The 22650-nt window shown below is 44.0% G+C and overlaps 1 protein-coding gene across 2 annotated transcripts in view; it reads left to right on the top strand.

The window, feature by feature from the left end:
• Window positions 1-21297, top strand: part of DBNL (drebrin like) — a 34782-nt gene extending 13485 nt beyond the window's left edge. Inside the window, exons 5-13 of one of the 2 annotated variants that reach the window (XM_077262787.1) lie at window positions 8224-8367; window positions 8488-8565; window positions 8641-8792; window positions 8936-8969; window positions 9941-10034; window positions 10156-10344; window positions 10428-10528; window positions 10599-10683; window positions 20164-21297. In XM_077262787.1, the coding sequence (XP_077118902.1) occupies window positions 8224-8367; window positions 8488-8565; window positions 8641-8792; window positions 8936-8969; window positions 9941-10034; window positions 10156-10344; window positions 10428-10528; window positions 10599-10683; window positions 20164-20303 (1017 nt within the window). In that variant the 3' untranslated portion in view covers window positions 20304-21297. The remainder of the gene's footprint in view (window positions 1-8223; window positions 8368-8487; window positions 8566-8640; window positions 8793-8935; window positions 8970-9940; window positions 10035-10155; window positions 10345-10427; window positions 10529-10598; window positions 10684-20163) is intronic. The other variant, XM_077262788.1, reaches the window with a different exon arrangement.
• Window positions 21298-22650: the final 1353 nt, after the last annotated feature.

Here is a 22650-nt window from a genome sequence, read left to right as displayed (position 1 = left end):
GGGGTATTGGCATGCTCAGGAGAAATTACACTACAAATTTTGGGGTCCAATTTTTTTTTTTTCCCCAGTTAACCTTCACAAAATAAAAACATTTGGATCTGAAGTCAAGTTTTTGTCAAAATAAAGTTAAATATTCCTGTGAAGCACCTGAAGGGTTAATAAACTTCTTGAATGTGGTTTTGAGCATCTTGAGGGGTGCAGTTTTTAGAATGGTGTCACTTTTGGGTCACTTTTGGGTATCTTCTATCATATAGACTCCTCACAGTGACTTCAAATGTGAGGTGGTCCCTTAAAAAAAAAAATGTTGGTTCCAAAATTGTGCTGATGTAAAGTAGACATGTGAGAAAACATATTTATTAACTATTTAGTGTGACATATCTCTGTGATTTAGGGGCATGAAAATTCAAAGTTGGAAAACTGGAATTTTCCAAATTTTTTATTTTTTATTTTTTTCACCTATAAACGCAAGTCATACCGAATAAATTTGACCACAATCATGATATAGTATGTCACGAAAAAACATTCTCGATCATTGGGATACGTTGAATGACAGTGGTCAGAATTGTAAAAATTGGCCAAATATGATAATTGTTAGTCTTGACAAAGGGGTTTGGCTCCCAGGGTAATTCCGAGAAGCCTAAAGACACTCTCCACAAATTCCTGTGACACGCCTCCTTGGTATAAAGATCATGAAAATTTGCACAAAATAAAAAGGCCCGTATCTCTGGAGCCTATGACAGATGTAAAAAAGAAAATTGTATACTCCGGGAGCAGCTGGGACAAAAGAGCAGAGACTGCTTCTCTTCATCTGGTGACAGATCCTCTTTAAAGTCCTGTGGACTGGTTTTTGACCAGATGATCAATCGGAATGAGATCTGGAGAAGAATTTGGAGAGAAGTCCTCTTACCTTAGTGGAAGACGACCCTGCCATTAGGTAATACCAGTGCCAATAAGGGATTTACATGTTCTGTACAATGTTTCGGTAGGTGATGCTTATCAGAGTACCAGCCACATCCTGCCAGGGCCTAAAGTTTGCCAGCCCAACATCACACTTTATCTGCTATGTTGTCTTTTCCCATAGTGCACATCTTCCCCAGGTAAGTGTCTACAAACACATGAAAACCTGAGGAATTACTCTAGGCCACCTTCTTCCATGGTCCAGAGGACAATGGCCAACATGTCCTCTCTGACCAGTTTATACACATATGCTATGGCTGGCATTGCGTTTTTCAGTAATTTTTGGGTCAGTGGCTCTTCTGTTGGATTGGGCCCTACAGATTCATCTATGCTTCCCACCTATCTATGAGGCTTGGGTACCAGTCACCCTCAGTTGTCCTTCCTTGAGCCACTTTTGCTAAATAACCACCAAGTTCCAAGAACATCTCGCCATTTTTAAGATCTTATGACCATTCGTTTAGTTATTACAATTTGACCCTTTTTGAAAGTCACTCAGACTTTTGCTTCTAAAATTTTAGAAAACATGAACAGGCCCCTTCTTTTATGAAGTCCATGTCATGAACATGACACAAAGGTGGTAGAACGTCCAGAAAACGTCAGTCTCGCTATCATTGTTTGATAGGACTGACCCATTCTCCCCAGAAGTGTCTCCTCTCTGCCTGAAGCATGGTTTCTCGGTGTCAGGTCCAGGACTTGCATGGATTTTGGCTTTCTTCCTGGAAACATGTTCTTCTTAGAAGCAGCGATACGCTGTAAACTATGGCAACCATTTGGACTCCTGCTGCTAGACTCCCGCACTAGTAATGACAGCTCAACCGATCAGCAGCACAATAAGTTCAGTCTCTTCTGTTGTAATAAAGGGACACGAATGTCAGATTATATTTTGTCATTTGTGCAAAAAAAATATCTTTGTTTACAAACGTCACTTTTATGGCGTGCGGAGCTCCGTTTCCCATTTGCTTTACAGTAGAGTATATTCACCCGTGGCAGATTATTAGTTGCAGAAATATGGAATACTGAAAACCAATTCGTCTGTTTGTTTTTGTTTTTTTTTTTTGTTTGTTTTTAGTTTTTCTGCAGCATGTCCATGCATATCTGAAAGCCTATTCAGAAGAATGGGAAAGTCACAGAAGTCTCTGCAACAAATCTGCCATGTATCAATACACCTTTTATATAGTGGAAGGCTTGAGGCCACGTTAACATCAGATTTGGGCTTTATTTTAGCTGCTACAAACTGTTAAATGGGTTTTCAGATTTCTGAAGACTTTTGTTCCCCGGCTGCAAATTGTTCTAAAAAAATTACTCTAACTGCGCTTTATTCACCCTCTCTGGGTCCAATTAGGAGTGTGCAGCCCATCCTTCAGTGTCCATTATTGTTCTGCAGCGCTGACATTACGTCGTCAGTGCTGCAGCCATTCAGTAGCTGAGCGACTCTTGTAGAGCCACCGAGCTCACTGATCGGCTGCAGCCCTGTTGATGTGACGTCAGCGCTGCAGACAATAGACACCAGCAATAATGGCGGAGATTCAGCAAAGGACCCACAGTGTGATTAAAGCTATTTTTATTTTTTGTCTCAAAACTGGCGTTTCATACAGCCGATTTAATGAAAAGTGTGCATCAATAAGATGCACCAAATCCATTAAAGAAGCACAGCCAGGAATATATTTTTCTCTACTAATTCTGTGTATATGTGTATGTAGGGTATTGCTATACTCGCCTTCTCCAGCATCCAGCGCCGTTCTGCTCATCTCAGTGACGTCACCGCTCTTCAGTCTCTCCAGATCGTTCTGTGGTGACCCCCTAAGTGGCTTTTACGATGTAGTGGCCCTTTCACACTGCGTTCTTCCCCACATTCAGTGGTCCTGTAGGGGCTTGCGTCCAAACCCCGGCAAGACATGAATCCGTTGCATATACCAATCTGTCCCATTGACCATAATGATGCAGTGGGAGTCAGTGTGTTCTGTTGTGCATTATTTTTAGGTGTATATGCCTACCAGAGACTGACTCCCAGATGTAGTAGACTGTGTCTGAGTGTCTGCCTCCAGTAGGCGTAAAAGCTTAAAAAGATGCACTCAATGACTCCGTCTGCTCTGTGATAAATCGAGGTGATTATTTTATCTGGTGCTTTACACCACTCCATCCAGCCCTTTCATTGTGCTTGGTGATGTATGGCTTGTGCTTATGTTAATACCAGAGGAGGTCTGGACTGTGCAGTCATGAAGTCAGCAGAGCGTTGATGACTTTTCTGCCCTCTGCTCCTTGGCACTCGTTGACTCCACTCTGTAACGTTACGGGGTCTCCACTTTGAGTTGCTGCAGTTCCTCTCACTTCTCAATAATACCACTCGCAGGCGAGGGTGGAATATTTAGGAAGGAAGAAATGTCAGGAACGGACGTGTTATCCCGGTGACCTCTATTACTGGGCCTTGCTGGTATCTTGGAGCTCTTTACCACCCGCCATTCTGTCACGTTAGTAGGCAGAAAAAACCTTATTTCAATGATTAAGACGTGTGTCCCGTTACACTATTCATGTACATGTGATTTAAGTAGGCACATTCACAATTGTATAGTGGTAGCTGCTGCAGGAGAAGTGGACACTGGTAGAATAAACTGTTTTCTGAGGGTTCTGGTTCTGGAGCCTGATGATGGTGTGGCCTAATCAGTACAGCATTGGTTAAAAACAGTAGAGCGACTTTCTAATATTTGCTGAAGGCAGGGTTGTACTGAGGGAACAATTGGAGATAAGTGAAATGTTAATACTTGGCTGCCTATGATGAGGATATAATTGACTTTGTGACCAAGGAATTGACACGCGGAGCGTATCTGTGATTAGAATATGACTTTCCAGTTATTGGGGTCTTCTCTCCTCTGTACGATCTGCAATGACCAATATTTTAACAAGAACACGGAGGGAAAAACGTCCACTTAAACATATTAAGAAAACAGTATTCAAAAGATTTATTAAATTGTAACAGTCATATACAAATATGGGTATATAAAATACAAAACATGGGTGTATTGTCAATACAGCCATATGGCAGAAGACACAGAAAGGAGAAAATGTGGCGATGACCAAGTCAGAGGGGGAGTACACAAATAAACCTTTCGGGTGGCAGCATCAATTCAAAGTATAGGAAAAACGTATGACCGAATACAATCACTATATCCAACTCACGTGGCTAGATTACCCGAAATACAAGATCACATATTCATATATACATACAATCGCTGTTGCTTTATCGGCCTTGGAGGATCTACTTGAGGAACAACAACCAGACTCAGTAGGTAAATTTCCTTCTTCAGTTTTGCCCAGATCGTCCACCTTCCCCCCCCCCTTTGTCTCTGTGTCCACAGATTGACATTTTTTGTAAACTTGTCACTGAAGATCTAGTGAAGATACCGAGGGGACTCTACAATGATAATTTAACATCAGATCAAAGAAATGCATTGAGGGAGTTACAGGCCTTGGACACAGTGGTTATTAAACCTGCAGACAAGGTGGGGAATGTGGTGATCTGGCCAATTGAGAAATACAAATGAGAGATATTTCGACAATTAAAGAACAAAGAAACATATCGGTGTTTACCCCAAAATCCCACCCCGGCTTTTTCGGGAGAGTTGGAACATATTCCGGAATTGGCGAGCGAGTCAGGTGTTGTCCCCAAAAAGGTCCTTGATGGACTCATGTCGAGGTCTCCTAAGGTGGCCACCTTCTGTGCCCTGCCCAAGGTGCACAAAGATGCTGTTAACCCGCCCGGACGTCCTATTGTCTCTGGCATGGGAGGGCTATGCGAGAATATTTGTAAGTTTGTTGATTTTTATTTAAAACCTTTGGTGGAGACGCTGCCCTCCTATGTCAGAGACACTACTGATGTATTGAGAAGGGTGGACGGACTGTCTCTGGAGGCGGGCATGATCTTGGTTACCATTGATGTGGAATTGTTGTATACTTCAATCAGACATGTAGATGGTCTGAGGGCCGCCCGCTTCTTCCTTGAGACTACCAACTGGGATGGCCATTTTTCTGAATTTATTTTGGAATTGCTTGAGTTTATTTTAACCCACAATTATTTTGTTTTCAAGGATAGGTTTTATTTAGAGTTGCAGGGCACTGCAATGGGCGCGGCGTGTGCGCCTTCGTATGCTAATTTATTCTTGGGTTACTGGGAAAGGTGTATTTTCCAAGGCGATGGCGCACACGCCGCGGACCCAGTGGTGGGCTGGTTTCGCTACATTGATGACATTCTGATGGTGTGGAACGGTGGCGAAGCCAGCCTATCCAGATTTATGCAGGCCCTGAACATTAATAATTTTAATTTGAAATTTACACATACCTGGCACTCCAAGAAAATTAATTTTTTGGATATCACTTTGTGTTGCCGAGGATGGCTCCATCGAAACAGATTTGTATCGTAAGGAATCATCGGTGAATTCCTTACTCCACGCCTCCTCGGCACACAACTATTCAGTTATCAAAGCCATCCCAGTTGGACAATTCTTGAGGAATAGGCGGGTTTGTTCTACAGATGCCCGCTTTGAGAGACAGTCCGCCATCCTTACGGAGCGTTTTAGGGCACGGGGGTACAGCCGCCATAGCATCAGGGCAGGGTATGGACGGGCTAGACATACACGGAGAGAGGACCTACTTAGGGAGTCGAACAAATCAGGAGTGAATGATGAGATGGCGATTAGATTTATTTCTACCGCGAATTGCCAATGGCACCGCATTCGTGAGGTGTTTAATAAACACTGGTCCGTGTTACAGACCGATAGTGCTTTGGCTCCATATCTCACGAAATCTCCTCTGATGACACAAAGAAGAGCCAAGAATTTGAAAGACACGTTGGTAAGGAGCCATTATATAACAACAAAAAGTAAAACATTTCTTGGTGTGAGGAGTCCAAGACAAGGATGTTTTCCTTGTGGCTCGTGTGTCGCGTGTCCGAACATCCTTAGATGTGGGACCTTCAGGAATTCGGATGGGAGCAGGGAATTTTAAGATGAGAGAGTATATCTCATGTAACACTACTTTTGTGGTATATTACGCAACCTGTCCCTGCTCCCTGATTTATGTTGGCCTCACATCTAGGGAATTGAAGGTTCGGACACGCGAACACGTAAGGGATATTTTGGCTGGTAAAGAAGATCCATCGGTCTTAAAAACAATACCAAGGCACTTTCGGCTGTTCCACGGATCAGACCCTAGGGGCTTAAAAGTGAGAGGGATAGATAGAATACATGGAGGTATCAGGGGTGGCAATATGACCAAGCTACTCGCACAGTGCGAGTGTAAGTGGATTGTCACCCTTGATACCCTTGCCCCCAAGGGACTTAATGAACAGCTCAGTTTCGCTCCATTTTTGTGAGAGTCTCGTAGGTTCTCTGTTACATTTGACGCCTTTACCTTACCCCTAACGTAGATATTCGGCTTTGTTCAAATATGCAGCAATAGGATATGGATATTAGTTTATGACCTTTGACCTGGCTGTCCTCCCTTGGGTGACTTTCTCACCATTCGTTTTTAAATATTTTATGTTTTGACTGTCTTGTTGTGTGTTCTTCCTTTTAGTTTATATATTAATCGTCCATGGCTATATACCTGTGATGGCGCCGCAGCAGAATCCGTTCAACGTTACGGAGCACGAAAAGAAGTGTTTTTTACGTGTTTGCATTCTTTATGTGGTCTTTATATTAATACACTATCCTTTTAATGAATGTTTGTATGTGACTGTTTTATATGTTTATATGATTGGGCCCAGTTATGGGGTTGGGGGTTCATTGGTTATTCACTATGTATCACCTATTTGCACCCTGCGATTTATAAGACTGTGCAGGATCACATATTAGTTTTGACCTTTTTGGCTTATACGAAGGTCATCTAGAGGACCCTTTGATAAAATGGACGCTGGGGCCCTAAGCGTCTATTATCACATAGTATATTACATTCCCTATTGAGAGGTAGGGCTTGTTTCTTATATATACACAGAGTCACATAAATGCTCCACACTCATGATATGTTAATTGATATCACACTTTTAATATGAATGTCACCGACATTTTAGATGCTGTCACTTTTTATTGCTATTTCTTTTTTTCTTTCTTGTCTATATTTATATCCACTTATTGTGAACATATGAGTTGCGTAATATTTTGTATCCTTCTAGCGTCCCGTTTTTCCACTCTATTGAGGACTTTTTGAATCCATCTAGCGTTCCGGTTTTACGTGCAATTTGGGACGCTGCGGCGATCTGTTTTTCTGTTCCCGTTCTGGTTTTGTTTCTATCACCAAGAAAATGGCTGCAGCCATGGTCTTTTAAATGGGAGCTGGTGGTGCGCATGCCCGGTGTCATCCATCGCCGCCATCTTCTCGTGGACCTATCACTTACAAGCGGGGAGTGTTACACTTGTAGTGTTTATAAGGTGGAGCTCCGCCTCTTACACACGCCCCACTGTGATGGCCCTACTGGATGATGCGCTCTGGATGCCACTGCGCATGCGCCGATTTCACCGGTTCTATTTCCGGGTTTAATGATATTTAAACACAATGAGACACACCATGGATACACCCTGTTGAAAAAGCTACGCGAAACGCGCGTCCGGGGGGACCGAGTGAGGTGGGGAGGCCATACCTGATTGACAATGGGTAAGCAGCGATTGTATGTATATATGAATATGTGATCTTGTATTTCGGGTAATCTAGCCACGTGAGTTGGATATAGTGATTGTATTCGGTCATACGTTTTTCCTATACTTTGAATTGATGCTGCCACCCGAAAGGTTTATTTGTGTACTCCCCCTCTGACTTGGTCATCGCCACATTTTCTCCTTTCTGTGTCTTCTGCCATATGGCTGTATTGACAATACACCCATGTTTTGTATTTTATATACCCATATTTGTATATGACTGTTACAATTTAATAAATCTTTTGAATACTGTTTTCTAAATATGTTTAAGTGGACGTTTTTCCTCCGTGTTCTTGTTAATTTATTGGTTTGGAGTAGTCCCAGAAGGGCACCTGAGGAGTGCCTAGAAAGAGTCGGTACTTACCGCTCACCTATACAAAGTATATTGGTGCTTCATGACTGTAATACTAAATGACCAATATTTGCAGATCATAAAGTTGTTGCCTCTTTACTCCTCTCCTTATCCAAAGTGTGAACATCGTCCTGGGTAGAGTTTCTGTCAATGAGGGTTTCTGACATCCAGAGACCTGTATGTCTCCTCACAACCCGGTGGCGCCTCAGTATAATATTTGTCTTCTTTCAGGGTGCCCATGTGACGATTAATGCCCGCGCTGATGAGGACGTGGAGCCAGACTCTATCATGGAGAAGGTTGCCAAAGCTTCTGGAGCCAATTACAACTTCCATAAGGAGACCAGCAGAGGCAACGACGCTCCCCAGGGCCCAGTGGTGAGGAAATTTACTGGTCAGAGATGGGGCTGATTCTTCAGAAGCAGAAGTCCACTTCTAGCGGTGTCGGGAGCAATGGTAAAGACGGCGGCTTGTGTGACATTGATGTTTCACTCACAGGGCTCTGTATACCAGAAAACAAATGCAATGTCTGAAATAAAACGCGTCGGAAAAGAAAACTTCTGGGCCAAGGCAGAGGTGAGGACGGTCAATCCTTGTGCCCATACCGGCAGCTTGATGCTGGCATAACCAATGGTCATTCACTGCACACAGAAAGATGAAGAGGAGCGCAGACTGGAGGAGCAGAAGAGGGCTAACCTGGAGAGGGAGAGACTGGAGAGGGAGCGCAAAGACAGGGAGCAGAAAGAGGCCGAGGCGAGGGAAAGAAGGTTTAAGGAAAGGGCAGGAGAGATAGATGCTCACAGGTTAGTGCGGCAGATGGCAGTCACTGTTGCAAAACTGCACCTCCCAGTATGCGCTGGCAGCGTCTAGTATGCTGGGAGTTGTAGTTTAGCAACAGGTTGGAAACCGCTGACCTAATGGAAAATTACTTATTTTTCCCATACAGGAGGCAACAACAAGAAGCAGATAAAAAAGATCGGGTGAGTGATTCTGCAACAATGGGGTTATATGCTATTAATACAGTGAGCTGCTGCAAACAGTTACATGGGGTTTTCTATCCATAGAATAGGCCACTGTTAATATCAGATTGGTGGTGCTGGGTGACAGCCCCCTAATCAGCTGTCTGTGCTCTGGTGTAGCCGGAACACCACAACTCTGTACCTGTGTAGTGGCCGTTCCCTGGTAATGCAGATTAGCTCCTATTCACTTCAGTAGGCGCTGAACTGCAGCACCTGAGGACTGCTACTACACAGAAGAGCTTTGTGCTGCTGCGGCTCTGCTCACTGTTTACATCCAATCATCTGAGCAGATAGCAGCTTAATGATGCCGGCTGTTGGATCCCCAGCAGTGTGACGCTGATCGCGTAAAGTATAACCGTAGTTTTTAATTTTTTATTACATATATCAGTAGTACACATGAAAATAAGTGAAAACAAATTTTGTTAAAAATATGAAAGAAAAAGGGGACGGCCTACCCTGGGGACGGCCTACCCTGGGGACGGCCTACCCTGGGGACGGCCTACCCTGGGGACGGCCTACCCTGGGGACGGCCTACCCTGGGGACGGCCTACCCTGGGGACGGCCTACCCTGGGGACGGCCTACCCTGGGGACGGCCTACCCTGGGGACGGCCTACCCTGGGGACGGCCTACCCTGGGGACGGCCTACCCTGGGGACGGCCTACCCTGGGGACGGCCTACCCTGGTTAATTAAACGTCTGCATTTTTACTTTACATGTAGACCTCTTCACATTTGTGCATATGTTGAATGAGAGGACAAGGCTCCCTTAAGTTAGGTGGACATTCATTGGCAGTAGTGCGAGTGGATGGATCAAGTACCTAAGTAACATTCCGAAATAGACGATACAAAGACATTAGTGTATAACGTTTATATAAAACTTAAATATTACCAGCCAATATAAAATAAAGGTTACAACCCTAGCATCTTTTCCAGGACTCTGCTGCCCAGAAGTCGGTAAACGCACGAGAGATGTTCCTACAGAAAGAGCGCTCAATGCCCAGTGCCCCATCTGCGAGCACACAGCCTGGTGAGTACCCACCGCAGATAACCGAGGCATGGCATGCTCTTCTGACGTCTCTCCTTCACTGTATGTTTTCTGTTGCATCATGGAGTATGTCTCTTTTCTGTCTCATGGTGTATGTTTTCAGGAAGGTTGACCAGTCCCTTCCTGCAGAAGTCGACCAGTCAGCCCGAGCCAGAGTCTCCTCCATCATCCCCTGTAAATCGTGTTCAAGAACCCCCTGCATCCCCCGTGTCTCGTGCCCATCAGACACCCCCCAAGTCTCCTGTTGCCCCTGTATCTCATGCACCTCCTGAACCCGCTGTCACTGTGAAAGGTACACCGGTGTAACCAGCAGTAGTAGCAGCTGGCAGATATGGGCCTCATCCGCTTATGTGGAGAGTGTGTGTATCTCCGCAGAGCCAGTGTCTTCATATCGGCCAGAGGAGGAAGAGGATTTGTACCAGGAGCCCCCAGAAGACAACGCTGTGTATGAAGAGGCTGCTCCGGGGGATTCTGGGGTAAGGGCTTTCTCCGGTGTAGTATTGGTCACTGTGGTGCCATCATTAATGACCCCTTCTCTTACTTCAGGTGCAGCAGGAGGAGGCCGTCTATGAAACTGGGATGGATGAAGACAGAGGACTGTGTGCTAGAGCGCTGTACGACTACCAAGCTGGTGAGTGCCGACTGATCGACATACACAGTACTGCCTAACTGCAGGAGAATGCTCTGTATGCTGTATATGCTGCATCCATCCGGCCTGTTACTACTCCCTGCAGCTTGTCTAATGGGGATGGACGATTGTCTACATAACAACCATGTCCTCTTTTTAGGAGACTAAAACTGGGTGGACTGTACAGAATATTTCTTCTTAGATGTACAATGTTACATAGTCAGCAGCTGCCATTAGATGGGATATGTGGGGCTAAAATGGTGATGAAATATACTTAAAGGGAACCTGTCAGCAGGATTGTGCACAGTAACCTACAGACAGCGTCAGGTCGGCGCCGTTATACTGATTCCAATAATGTAGGAAAGGAGAAAGTTCAGCTCACCCTTACGGCTCATTTCCACTTGCAAGAAACACGTCCGTGTCTCGCAAGTGGAAACCAAGCTCTGGCGCCGGCACTTTGGAGCTGAGCGTGTGGCTCCATGTGTTCCTATGCGGCCGCACGCTCCGCTCTGGAGTGCTGGCGCCACAGCTTGGTTTTCACATGCAAGACAGACGTGTTTCTCACAAGTGGAAATGAGCCCTTATAGGCGCTTTCATAGTCCATGAAAGAAATCCAAGCACGGAAGGGCGTCATCGCACAACGGCATTTCTCCTCCGGTAAATACCGGTCTATGTCCTAACAGCTAATCTCCCTTTTTTTACTTACGTGGAATAAAGATTTTTGATTTTACCTCCGGAGCTGGAAAACCTTGTCTTCATTTGCCTGATTCCAATGATACCTGGATTGCTTAAATCCGTCTTGTGGCTGTTGCTTAATATTTTTCAGTTTTGAGTTAATGATATGCTCGTGCTTCGGGGCAGCCTGTGGTGCCTTCATGTGGTGCTCTGCTTAGGTATTCATTTGTATGGCTTCTGACAGGTCGCTGATCCCTCACTGACCTGCCCCCTAGTTCACATAATGAATAATATGTATGGTTTTTTTTTAAAATCCTTTTCTGCAGGTGGTGTGCCTGCGCTGCACCATGATCGCATCCATATTGTGCATTTGAGTATTCTTTTTGATGGTATCCATAAATTCCATTAAAAAATCTGTTTGAAAATAACGCCGGCCGTGCCATCTTGCAAGAGAAAAAAAATGACTCTTCCAAGAGAGGCTGGTGCAATTTTTTTTTTAAAGAATTTATGGATACCTATGGGAAGCGCATTATGTATGGGGAGGGCATTATACTGTATGGAGGCCTATGGGGAGGGCATTATACTGTATGGAGGCCTATGGGGAGGGCATTATACTGTATGGAGGCCTATGGGGAGGGCATTATACTGTATGGAGGCCTATGGGGAGGGCATTATACTGTATAAAGTAATTTATATTTTTAGTAACTGCGCTGTCATTTGCTGAAGTTCTCCTACATCCACTATTAGGGTGCACCACCGTAGTTATAATTGGGGTTCCCTAGTTAGGGGCCCATTCAGTTTTGCCCCACCCCCTGGAACCAAAACCCTAGCTACGCTTCTGGTGACACCACTCCATCCACTTCTATGGGAGTAGTGGTGTAATGTATGACCCCACTTCCCTCCACTATCTTACTACTCTCATAGAAGTGCACGGAGTGGTGACACACATTATACCACTGCTCCCTTAGAAATATGGCCCTGCTCTGTACACTTCTATTGGAGCAGTAGTGTAATGCATGACCCTGATCCGTCCATTTCATATGGAGCCGTAGTGTAATGTGTGACCCTTCTGTCCACTATATTACTACTCCCATAGAGTAGACATTACACCATGCATTCATGCATTACATCACTGCTGTTATAGAAGTGGATGGAGCGGTGTCACATATTACGCCACTGCTCCCTTAGAAATGTGTAGCCCTGCTATGTCCACTACTATGGGAGCAGGGGTATATATATAGAATAGAAGGCCTGCAGATATAAAACGTCACAAGGCCCCTACATCGAATAAACTTACACCCTTTAGTGCCTTTCATGTGGCACTAAAGGGTGTTTAACCTAATAAATGAAAAAAAAAAAAAGATATTCCCTCCCGCCCCCTTATTTAAAGCATCCAGAGATCTCGAAAATGTAACCGGTATGTGGCCAGGACATGCGATAAGTCTATATTCAACTTATGAAATCATAGCTGACTCATCACAGCAGTTTGACCGCATACTATGAGCAGGAGCTTGGAGCCTAGCTAGCTGGTGAGGGTGCAAATTTCTTCACTGAAATTCTGCAAATTCTCTCCTGAGCCAGGTGTCCTGTTACAGCTGAACAAAGGGAAGGGGGTTGTTATAATGCCATGCCAAATAGCATACAGAACGTTTGACATTAAATTATATCTCCAATATGCCCTATATAGTGCATCCTGGTACATGGTGCCCCCCCATCTTTCTATATAGCCCCCCTATCCCTATCCTAGTATATGGCCCCCCTCTGCCAGAGCAGAATGTTATTTTAGCCGTTTTTACAGGTTGGCACTGTGGGCTCTTATGTCTATTCCCACAACCAATCAAGCAATGTACAGACCGCACGAATACAGAAGCCGTGGAGAGGATATAGTGCAGGTGTAGCACTGCATCCTTTTCCCTGCAGTGCTGCGCTCCCTACTGTCCAGCTATGCAGGGAATTGCAGTCAACGCTCTTTACTTACATAGGACCGCAGAAGTGATGGGGGATCCAGTCAGTCTGACCTTCACCGATAATAACGTGATCATAAAATATATTAGAAAACCCTTTTATTAGGCGCTGGAGCCTACAAAGGGGAGAAAGCCACTTCACCAAAAGTTGTGGATGAGTGTATGCGACACTTGAGGGTCTTGATTCTGGGGAAATGATCAGCTATTTCCTATGATGATATAGTGACACTAGTGGTAATGGAGTGCGTACTTAATCTAGGACACAAGATGTATCTGATGGTGGAGGAAATCCTGTGTGATGAGTAATCTGTCATTTTATGATACGGTTATGAGTTAATCATTGGCTAGGGAATGGTGAAGAACTTACTGATGTGCACCATGCCTGGTGATTTGCCTAAAAATATAAAATGTTGTTGCATTCGAACCGGGTTATGGCATCAATGTAGATTACTACAGGCCCAATACTTGGATCCTTCTGTCGGAGGGGTCCGACATTGAAATATAACCTACCTCATGTTCTTGGGGAGGTCAGAGATGTCTACAAGTGTCTTATATATGTAGAACAGGAAGGCTGCAGTAAAGTCAGGGTCTCGCCGTAGAAGCTTCTTTTTGTTTTATCCATCAATATGATAATTAGAAAACAAATATAGGCAATATATACAGCATTTCTCTATATTAGTACATTGGTATTACTGTGTTCGCTACATTATTGCTATAGATCACCACCATACTAGTGACGTGGTCAGGGAGCACATCCCGACTAGACTGTTTATAAAGTCTGCAGGTCAAGGTACATGTAGCTAAAGGCTGAAAGGACGTCTGCACAGGATATTCCTGACATGTCGGATAGATGGGAGTCCCATCTCTGGGACCCACGTCTATGTGAAGAACGGTTGCTACGTCCCGATGGAGAATGACGTGTCCACGTGTGGCAATTTGTTTTTAATTTTTAATTTTTTCCCCCCTTTACTGCTATATAAGATACATAAACAGTAAAGTAAATATGCTAAGTTTTTTTTTCCCCTAAAGGGAATGTGTCCTCAGAAAATGACTTTTTGTCTAAAACAGGTTTTTATGTTAAATGTATTAAACAAACAATTAATACATCTTATTTTTTTTTTAATTACCACAATCTGTTTAAATATACACAAATATATAATTTTTTTTTCTAGTATGTGTTTTTATATTTAACATAAAAACCTGATTCAAACCTTCTTTTTTTTTTTTTTTTAATATTTTCTGATGACACATTTTTCCATTATCTCCCATATCAAAGATAATTGACAGACGCTGCAGGTAATGGAGAAACAAATGGGTTATTTCTGCGCTGCAGTGTGCTGGTAAGATATGTGTAAGATGTTGTGTTTTTTTTTTTTGTTTTTTTTTCCCTTAATGGGGTTGTCTGGGGCTTTAACATCGATGGCCTATCCTTAAGATAGGTCATCGATGTCTGATCGGTGGGGGTGCTGATCAACTGTTCCCGGTGGTGGCTGCGGCTGGAACGCCACCGTTACGGAGCTGCGCTACTCCAGTGACTGTATAGTGTCCGTGGCCGGGTGCTGCACATCTGCCCCTTATTCAGATCGACAAGGGGGGGTGTTCAGTACTTTGTCACTGCCGCTATTCCGTCGACTGAGCAGTTTCGTCCGACACCAGGAAAAGCTGATCGGCGGGAGTGATGGGTGTCGCACCCCCGTCGATCAGACATTGATGACATATCCTAATGATCGGCCATCAATGTTAAACTCCCAGACAGCCCCTTTATCACAATACATATCACAGTCGACGGAAATTATTTTTAAAAGAGGCTTAAGCCTGTTAACAAAAAATAATAAAAATTAAATAATAATAAAAGTGGTAGTCACTAGTCAGTAGTGTTGAATTTGGGACCAGGTAAGCGCAAGAACAAAATTGGTGGAGGATCAATGAGGGTGGGTGTTACTTGTTTTTTGTTTTTTTAACCAGACTGAAGCCTTTTTAAGAATTTTATTTTCTTCCACCATAGTTTTAGCAAAGTTACTTTTAGGCAAAGTTCTGTTGCTATAGAGCAGACTAAGAGTTAAAGGATTAGTATCGGAGCCCCTCACCGTATAAGAAGCAGTGGAATGTTGTCCTTGGATGTTCCCCGTCCTTATACACAGCTATACCCTGTGTCCACACGAAATAGAACATTCCTAATCCTGCACTAAGTGAGCCACAAACTACTGTGCGGTTACATGAAATATGGCTGCGGATTACTGTGCCCGACCGGCATATCATATCCCGCTGATTGTATCCTGCGCCATGGTGATCCTATTGCCCTGGAATAATAAGGAGCAGTGATGCAGATGATGTGCCGCAGCACTAGTGGGGGAGCAGCAAAGTACTATTTTTTTTTTATTTATTTATTTTTTTTCCTATCCATAAAAAATATTAGTTTAAAAGCAGGCAGCAGGGGAGCTTGCGATATATGTGTAGACAGCAGCCAGGACACATACCAATACTCCTTTATGGGTTGGTGCAGTCCTGTATGCTGGCAGTAAATGTGCGTTCTCTGATGCCACTATGTAAGGCACCTTTGCCTCTACAGCTTCGGAGGAACGCAGTAGCGCTGAATATTCTGGACTCGGCGATCTGACAGCTTCAGTGCAGCGCTTACAAGCTCTATGGCAAAGTTGCCGGCTTAGCTTCAGTGCAGCGCTTACAAGCTCGATGACCAAGTTGCTTGTTTTTACAAGCACTTAGCAAATTTATCCATTATGTGGAGGAAGTCCTTTTAAAGGGGTTGTCTCTAACAAGTTCTATTTTTTTTTTTTTTTTTTTTTTTTTTTTTAATTGACGTTTCTAAGGGTATCCTGAGTTAATATAGTGGAGTCCCCCAGTTCAGAGCAGAAAGCCGCTACAAAAGTGCATTTCTTTCTTGTGAGGATCGCTCATGGCTATACAGACAACCCATTGATTTTAAAGGGAACCTGTCACCCCCAAAATCGAGGGTGAGCTAAGCCCACCAGCATCAGGGGCTCGTCTACAGCACTCTGTAATGCTGTAGATAAGCCCCCGATGTATCCTAAAAGATGAGAAAAAGAGGTTAGATTATACTCACCCAGGGGCGGTCCGATCCGATGGGCGTCGCTCTCCGGGGCCTCCCATCTTCTTAGGATGACGTCCTCTTCTTGTCTTCACGCTGCGGCTCCGGCGCAGGCGTACTTTTTGTCCTGTTGAGGGCAGAGCAAAGTACTGCAGTGCGCAGGCGCCAGGAAAGGTCAGAGAGGCCCAGCACCTGCGCACTGCAGTACTTTGCTCTGCCCTCAACAGTGCAGACAAAGTACGCCTGCGCCGGAGCCGCAGCGTGAAGACCAGAAGAGGACGTCATCCTAAGAAGATGGGAGGCCCCGGACCGGACCGCAGCGGGGACCGCCCCTGGGTGAGTATAATATAACCCCTATTTCTTATCTTTTAGGATAGATTGGGGGCTTATCTACAGCATTACAGAATGCTGTAGATAAGCCCCTGATGCCGGTGGGCTTAGCTCACCCTCGATTTTGGGGGTGACAGGTTCCCTTTAATAGGCACAATGTAATACTTCATTTCACCAGTGGGTGGTTCTAGAGAGGAAACTGAACACATGCCACCAAGGTCAGCCTGCGGTGTAAAAAGGATTGATCATGGACAACCCCTTTAATATTCCATACTACTAAGCTCTTAAGCAGTAAGACCAAAACCAAGCTCCAACTGCAGCTTCTTATCCTCTAATATAAAAATAAAAAGGTAAAATTAATTAAAGGAAGAACAGATGTCCTTTTCAACAGGAAAAAATGCTGATCCATTATAAGGATGGAAGATTGTCCATGTGCTAATGATAGGTGCAGCTATACCGACTATGCGCCCCTTCATTCTTGGGATGATTGAGGGTCTCCATGGTCAGCTCTTCTGATAATACATTACCGCTAGGATATGCCATCATTTATCATCGCTGCAAATATTAGAAAATTGAGGGGGGGAGAGGTTTGTGTCCATGTAGCAGAACCACAAAGTCCCGCAGCAGCCAAAAATGCCTTGGTGTTCTGCTGACTGCAGTTTTGTGAGGCGGACAGGGACATGTAGGGTCAGCCGATGCTGGGTTTGTTTGCAGTGTTACCTCGGAGATGCAGAAGTCTGCATAGGTGCTGTAGGCGCAACATAATCTTAATCAGATTTTTAATGAATTTTCATGAATCCTACATTTTAGATACGTTGGGACAACTTTTTGCACAGTGTTCTCATAGCTGGACGTAGCTTCTAGAAGATTACGTCCTTCTGCCGAAGTCACATTATGTCTATTCAGTGTTTGTCATTGTTTCTAGAATTTTAGCTTTAGAAGAAAGAAAAAAATGCCACAATGGACACGCAATGAGATTTCTGACATCATGGATTTGTGTAAAAGTTGCAAAATATCTCTATCTACTATATAATTGTGTAAGGGTGACATCCGTCTTTCTGTCTGTCCTTCTGTCTGTCTGTCACAGATATTCATTGGTCGCGGCCTCTGTCTGTCATGGAAATCCAAGTCGCTGATTGGTCGTGACAAAACGCCCACGACCAATGAGCGACGGCCATAGTCTCCCAGCGAAATGGCCGCTGCTTTACTGCCCTGCAGTCAGCGCTGAGCGCTCTCGCAGGGTTAATGCCAGCGTTAACGGACCGCGGTGTAACGCAGTCCGTTAGCGCAGCTATTAACCCTGTGTGACCAACTTTTTAGTAAAAAGATCTAATGTTACAAATAATAATAAAAAAAAAAGGTTATTCTCACCTTCCAACGTCGCGCGCTGTCCTCGGCAGTGCAAGTGGCAGGTTCCAGTGCCAAGGATGCTATGCGAGAAGGACCTGCCATGACGTCACGGTGACCGCGACGTCATCACAGGTCCTGCGCTCATACCAACCCTGGGACCGGAAGCTGCCGCATGCACCGCACACAGGCGCCAGGACTTCAAGGGGCCTTCGGAAGGTGAGTATATGTTTATTTTTTATTTTAAGTCTTTTTTAACCACGCATATAGTGCCCACATTGCTATATACTACGTGGGCTGTGTTACATACTGCGTGGGCTCAGTATATAGCACAGAGATGTAGTATATAACAATGTAGCTGGGCAATATACAACCTGACTGTGCAATATACAACGCGACTGTCCAATATATTACGTGGCTGTGCAATATACTACGTGCTCTGTGTTATATACTACGTAGCTGTGCAAAATACTATGTGGCTGTGTCGGTTCTGTTATATACTACGTCGACTGTGCAATATACTATGTGGCTCTGTTATATACTACGTAACAACAAAGAAAAATTGTTCCAGCTTCTTCATAAAATTTGAGTCACCTTTCCATTGGTGTAGTAGTCCTTCTTATACCGGATGGGCTACCTAATCAGCTGTGACAAAGGCCGCAAGGTCAAAACGCGTAGCTCTCTTCACATGTGCTATGGCATTGTCCCAGGAGTGTGTCCTTTTCTATTTTAATATGTTGGATTAAAGTATCAAATTTTATGAAGAAGCTGGAACAATTTTTCTTTGTTGTTGGGATTCTACTACGTCGTGTCAGGACGAAGTTCCGTGCCTCTTGCATCTATCGGTGAGCTGGCTTTTTTTCTCTTTTTTGTTTTGATATTATACACTACGTAGCTGTGCAATACACTACATAGCTGTGCAATACACTACGTAGCTGTGCAATACACTACGTGGCTCTTCTATATACTACGTGGCTGACCAATATACTACATACCTGTGCAATACACTACGTAGCTGTGCAATACACTACGTGGCTCTTCTATAAACTACGTGGCTGACCAATATACTACATACCTGTGCAATACACTACGTAGCTGTGCAATACACTACGTGGCTGTTATATACTACGTGGCTGTGTTATGTACTACGTAGCTCTGCTATATACTACGTAGCTATGTTATATACTACGTCACTGTGCAATATAGTACGTAGCCTGTGCTATATACTACCTACATATTCTAGAATACCAGATACATTAGAATCGGGCCACCACCTAGTATCTCTATATCTCTACCTGTTTTGTCTGTAACTGAAATCCCACGTCGCTGATTGGTTGCGCCTGGCCTCGACCAATCAGCGTTCATAAATAAACTACATACATATACTAGAACGAGAATAACATGAAGGACAGTCTGTGAGGGAAAGAATAACGTGGAGAACAGTCTGTGATGGAGAGAATAAAAAGTTTCCCCGTTTTTAAGTTTATCACATAGTAAAATAAATGGTGTCTTTGAAAACTATAAGTCATCCTGTAGAAAACAAGCTGTCAACAGCGATAGATGACTAATAAAGTTTTGACTCTTAAAATAAAGACAGGAGAAAAACAATGGCAGTGTGTCCAATGGGTTAAAACATAAATGTAAGCACCAATGTTTATATGAATACTAGATGGTGGCCCGATTCTAACGCATCAGGTATCTACTATATAATCGTCTAATTCTGTTTGTAACGGAAATCCCGCGTCGCTGATTTGTCTCGCCAGCTGCCCGCGACCAATCGGCGACAGGCTCAGTCCGGCCGCTAATTGGCCTGGGATTTGAACCACTCTTCGCTGATTGGTCGCGCCCGGCCGGCCACGACCAACCAGTGATAATGGCGCGGGATTTAAACACCGCTTCACTGATAATGTATATATTTTACCCAGAAAATCCTGTTTATTCATTGCATTATTGTTAAATCTTCATAAAAAAACTACATACATATTCTAGAATACCCGATGTGTTAGAATCGGGCCACCATCTAGTATATGTGTGTATGTAGATAGATAGATAGAGTTCTGGCACAACATAACTAATATTCTTTTTCTTTCTCCTACACAGCTGATGATACCGAGATTTCATTTGACCCTGACCAAATTATCACGCACATCGAGATGATTGACGATGGCTGGTGGCGTGGATACGGACCCGATGGGCACTTCGGCATGTTCCCCGCCAACTACGTGGAACTGCTGGAATGAGCTGATTGGCGAGGGGAGGGAGAGAGGCCCCCATTGCACTGAAACCGTTAATTATCATGGGCTGTAACCACATAGGAAACACTTAATATAATTCTGTATGTCCAGCTGTGAGGCACAGTCACCTATTTCTTCCTACAAGCCTTGAGCATCTGTTTTGTTTTTTTGTTTTTTTTTTTTTCTTTCAAATAGACCAAGGAGTTCAACCAAAGGATAAAGTGACCACCAAGGTTTATTACTGTACTTTCTGCCGTCATTCCTAACAGTGACCTCTGGGGTTCAAGGACTGATTACTGTTTGTTTTTTGTTTGTTTTTTTGGTGCCACAATAACGCTGGGATGTTTCCTCTCGCCTTGTCTTCCCTGCCTTCCGTTCTCTTCTCTGACCATCTTTTTCTTCACATCCTATCTTCTCTGATATATTTTACATTTCACCTTTTATTTGCGAGTCCTTCACATAAGACAAGAGATTTAAGTGATGTTCTCTCAACATTGCAAATTATCGTCTGTCCCAGCAATCAGACCCCCACCGATCCTGAGATATAAGAATGGAAAGCCCCTGCGCCATTCATTTTCTATGGGTCTGCCAGAGATGGAGTACGGTGCTCTGCTTTCTCCGACAGATCTGATGAGGGATTTCAGACTCTGGATCGGGGGCTCCCAACAATCTGACTGCCACCCATTATCAAATTCATAACTTGCAATGTTGGGAATGATCCTTTAGTAACCATTTTCTCCTACTTTTGGGAGCAATAAGCACCATTCCACTTTCATTCAATCCTGAAAATTAAAGGACTGCACGCTACCTAATTTTCTGCACCGCAGGGCCAATAATTTCTCCAACTTCACACTGGATTTTTAGAAAAAAAAAAAAAAAAAAAAATTAAAAAATGCAGGGAAAAATATAGCAACCAATGTGTCCCGTTTTACCAGTCCAGTGGAGTTGGGCTCTGTTCACATGTCCAGTTGTAACAAATGTGGTATTAAAAAACAAAAACTGGATTCGTTACAAGCTAAGAAAATACGGATGCACATTTTGTTTTCCGCTTTGCATTGGTTCTTGTCCCGTTTGTAGTATCGGCGTCTGAACATCTCTAGCATTCTGGGAGTGCTTAAATGGATGAGATAATAGTTGAGCAATCGACCGATCATCTATCATGTTCTGTTTCTCCTAGACTTCAATGTTTTTTTAAAAAAAAAATCGTCAAAAATGGTACAGGCTACGGTTTTTGAAAAAACGGATTGGAAATAAACGGAAGGCAATTTAGGACATTTCCGACTGAATGGATCATGTACAGTGTGATTTTTATTTGTTTTTGTTATGAATTACTGGACATGTGAACATAGGCATATACCCCGGGCAGCATTCAGCTCCCATCCCAGAAAATGTTGCTTCCATACGGTAACGATGACTTTCTAGTTCCCCTTTTTAGAGATTGCATTGGTTGCCATTGTCTTCTCTGCATTTTTCAATCTGACTAAACATCAGATGGCTGTCGGCCGAGACATCTCCCCTGAAAACAAAATGACTCCCCCCTTCATTCCCACAAAATCTGCCACGGGGGGAATCGGGAGGCCTCCATACTAATGATATGTGGACGTGCTCTAAGATGTTATCTGGTCATGTTCGGGTCCTGACCGAGTGCCTATAGTGCTTGAATAATATGTTCGAATCCCCGCTGCTGCTTGTCTCGCGACTTTCCCACGTGTTGGTCTTGTACACAATATTGCAGTCAGCTTGGCTTGATTTTTACGGTAAAAGACTGAATAAACCTCATAGGAATAGTGAGTTATACTAGTGTGCACCCACAAACTGCACGTCTAGGTGCACCATTAACGAGTGCCGATCGACCATATGCAATTGTCCAAGCAATGATAGGGGCAGAACGATGTCCCCAAATACCCTGCCATATTATAGGCAGCACACCCTGACGTACATTTCCACATCGTGAATGTACCCTTCTGCCATACAAAGTACAATACCAAACAACCAATCTGATCAAATTCACGTAGGTCCAGCTGAGCGTTGAGCGCCGCATCGGAAAGTTCCGGGAAATATTTTAAAAATTTGGGATTGAACTGAGCCGCCAATCTCTTCTCCTTCGCTCCTCCTTTAACACCATCCAGGATAACCTGATGCGAAGCTTTGTGCTGGCTCACGTCCTCCTTGGCGTCGGCCAGGATCCCGTAGTTCCGGTACAGCTCCTCCACTGTCGGCATCTCTGTATCTAGCCCCGGCGATGTTCTCGGTGACGGTAATCTCACTGTGTGCGCAGAGAGCAACTGTTGCGGGTTTTACGGGTCGCAAAACTGTATTAAGTGTAATTTCACTAATGATGCATAAGATTGCT

Source organism: Ranitomeya variabilis, chromosome 5 (genome assembly GCF_051348905.1).
Source record: "Ranitomeya variabilis isolate aRanVar5 chromosome 5, aRanVar5.hap1, whole genome shotgun sequence".
Classification (NCBI taxonomy): domain Eukaryota; kingdom Metazoa; phylum Chordata; class Amphibia; order Anura; family Dendrobatidae; genus Ranitomeya; species Ranitomeya variabilis.
This window is presented reverse-complemented; position numbering and strand designations above follow the sequence as displayed.